General features: G+C 51.6%; 1 protein-coding gene across 1 annotated transcript; it reads left to right on the forward strand.

Moving 5' to 3' along the window:
* Positions 1-349: 349 nt before the first annotated feature.
* Positions 350-2,809, forward strand: LOC139687690 (uncharacterized). Its single transcript, XM_071584939.1, has 2 exons — positions 350-884; positions 2,420-2,809. The coding sequence occupies exons 1-2, from the start codon at positions 350-352 to the stop codon at positions 2,800-2,802; spliced, it is 918 nt and encodes a 305-aa protein (XP_071441040.1). The 3' UTR covers positions 2,803-2,809.
* Positions 2,810-3,204: the final 395 nt, after the last annotated feature.

Below are 3,204 nucleotides of genomic sequence, written 5' to 3' on the forward strand. Positions count from 1 at the left end.
GGGGGATCCTTCGCGCGCAGCTGGTGGGGGAGGTAGCGGGGGGCGCAGAGGGGAGGGGGGCGGAGCCGGAGGAGGAGGGAAGCCGGTGGGGGGAGGAGGAGGAGGGTGGGGGATGGCCAACAAGGATCCCGAACCTACTGACCGTCTTTCACGCGCGCCGATAAATAGGCTCCCCCGCGCCGCAACCGCATCACACGACCGTGAGTTGCCGCACAAGTGCGTGGTGCTGTGCAGTGGATATTAGACCCCAAAGGACATAGACACGGTTCGAGGCGACGTTTGGCTTCACGCGGCTCCAGCCACAGTGTGTGAATTGGGCACTGTCAAGGGGCTCCTCATTCTTGGAGAAATGAAGACGTCTAGGTCTCCGCCGTCGAGGTCGGCATGCATCGCCATCCTCATGCTTCTCGTGGCTGGTTGGGCGGCGACGGCCACCGCGGCGCCCGAGACGCCCCGCGCCGTGGCAGCAGGTGATGAGGAGAACGCGCTCAGCGGAGTGTTCGAGGACTGCGTGATGAAGTTCTCCTTCTCGTGCATCCAGAAGAAGGTCTTGGTCTTCATCGAACGACTTGGAAGGCGTGACATGTTCGGAAGTCTCGGCGGATACCTGTCGGTGGTCCGCTCGGCGCCCGTCGACGCTAGTTCTGGAGAGGCACTGATGAGCGAGCAGGCGCTGGACGCCAGTTTGCCCAGGGCCGCGGATGCGCGTGAGGAAGCTTTGGAGAGCCTAATGGACGACAGCGTGGACAGATTCTTCCGCGAGCACGTCTTGAGGGTTCACCTGCCCAATTGGTTGTCCGCAAATACCGGAGAAGCACGCAGCGCAGCTAACGTCGTTGAAATCAAGTTGGATGATGACTCCTCCGTTGAAAGGTCCTCCACCGGTAAGTCGTTGATTAATAAAATACCACATAGTAATGCCTATCGTGTCCCCATAAAGCTCTACTTTTTTTTTGGTCAAAGTATGAGTAAAGAGCATTGATGTTAGTTCAGTAACGTATTTGGGACAGGGATAAATAAAATGTTGATTTTTTTTAAATTTCAAACTCCTATAATATAAATCAGCATATGGATTTTACTGTAACGTTAAACTACTTAATGAATATCCAGGGAAATCAAATAATATATATAGCATTTGTATATTACTTTTCCAAACGAAACTTCACTATCTAAATATGCCCAATTTACCATTACGTAAACACATTTCTTTGAGAGTTAGTTAGACAAATTAAAGGGGACAACACGAAGGATGTATTCCTTGCAATATTCACAGTTATAAAAATGTTCACAGATCTACTGTACACAAATTATTTTTGTTGAATCAGGAAGTATTTTTCCAAAAAGAAGAATCTACATCATTATTTCTGTAGGTAAACTGTTAGGTGGGAAAGGCGCCGTTCACTTATCCGTATTTCCCGAACACACAACTCTGGGAAAAATGCGCGACTAATTTCCGCCCACCATGACGCCGCCGCTTCCCCCGCCGCCCCCCTTCATTATAAATTTCTAGTTTTTCCTCCTCGGCCCCCTTTTCACCCCTCCCGCCGGCTCCCACCACCGACACATGATCATAAAACCCGAAATCGAGATCCCGTTATTTCGGGGGTTCGGAGCGAGATCCGGTTTTGTGGGGAAAAAAGGGATGGGCGCGCGATCGAGGTGGATGTGGGTCGCGTTGGAGTGACACGCGTGGGGTGGGGGGCGAAAGAGCCTGGACCCCTTCCTCCCTATTCCCACCCTCAACCCCTCACAGCCACCCACTCCCGACGGTGGGGGATCGTTACGGGAGGAAGGGGGTGCCCCTCTCTATCGCCCATTAATAACACGTCTCCACCACCCGCGGTTTCTACCGAGTGCCACGACAACTTAAATACTAGAAGGTAACCCTTCGACGATAACTCAAAAGTTAATCGCACATACGCAATAATTTTGGGAATTCACTGCGGAAAAAATTCAAAATAGAGATACCCCACAACATGAAATGGAAATGGTCAGTATCTGTAATCATAATCATATAATTAACTAATAAGTATTTTTAAATTTTAATAGCTTTTTTAATTGAATGAATCTTCCAGCTTAATTGAAATCACATTTTATTGTAGAATGTGACATCCCGAGTAGAAACACCAAAATATCGTACAGACAAAATGTACACTATTGCCGAGAGAAACTGATGGATTTGGCATATTTCACGTTTTTAATTCGGGCAGTTTGAATATTTGACAAGAGGGCAGTTTGAATATTTTATTTTTGATAGCAAAATGGAATCGAGACGCGGATACTAATTCGCTTACAACATGCCACTTTCACGTCGTTTCTTTCCGCGGAAATGAATGCAATGACTTTCATTCTCTCAATTCCCTTTCGCCCTCGTTCCTCACACGCCCTAACCGCCTCTCTTTTCTCTCTCACAATGCAGAGCGCATCCTCAAGAAGAAGAAGAAGAAGCTGCTTCTCGGTCTGCTCCTCCTCTTCAAGCTCAAGTTCACCCTCATGTTCTTCGCCGCCCTCGGCCTGCTCGGGCTGAAGGCCATCAAGGCTCTCATCATCGCCAAGGCAGCCTTCGCCCTCTCCGCCTTCCTGCTCTTCAGGAAGCTCATGTCCCTCCGCGGCACGGCCTACCACGGTCACGGCCACAAGGAGGTCTCCAGCGGCTACGGCGGCGACTCCTACAGCTCCATTGGGGATTCCGGCTACGGAGGCGGTCACTCGGATCACGGGTGGGCGGCCAGGAGCCAACAGGACAAGGTCGACCCGCACAAGCTCGCATACCGGGCGTACGCCGGCAACAAGCTCCACTGACCCCTCACTCCCCAGAGGGATGACCCGTGGGGAGGAACCGGCTCCTCGGCAGACGCAGCTATCTCCCTCCGCATGTAGACACATATGAAGAGAGAGGGGTGCCCGCCCGGTATCCCGACCCACCACTTTTGCCACCGCCTGGGCCCGATTTACAGGGTCGCTGGCGGCGGCACGTTCCCTCAGGTGTCGATCGAACAGCGCCGCGGGAGCAATTTTGAGAGCTCACGCAAGAGGTCGCTTCAGAAGCGCGGTTAATCGCTCAAGTCAGTTCGCATCGACGTTACTCCCCAGTCGTCATGGTAAAGCCTCGTCTCGCAACCTTTTCTTCCAACTTTCCCAGCCCAATCTTTCCTACTCCCTTCTACCCTCTGACCACACATCATCCGCTAGACCAAAATAGAA

This window comes from Hetaerina americana, unplaced genomic scaffold, assembly GCF_022747635.1.
Source record: "Hetaerina americana unplaced genomic scaffold, ioHetAmer1.1.p SCAF_2, whole genome shotgun sequence".
Taxonomy (NCBI): domain Eukaryota; kingdom Metazoa; phylum Arthropoda; class Insecta; order Odonata; family Calopterygidae; genus Hetaerina; species Hetaerina americana.

Bases quoted from the DNA above. Each gene is read 5' to 3' on its own strand.
- LOC139687690 (XM_071584939.1), top strand. From the start codon at position 350: ATGAAGACGTCTAGGTCTCCGCCGTCGAGGTCGGCATGCATCGCCATC. The intron at 885-2,419 runs GTAAGTCGTTGA...CTCACAATGCAG, and splicing joins CGTTGAAAGGTCCTCCACCG to AGCGCATCCTCAAGAAGAAG.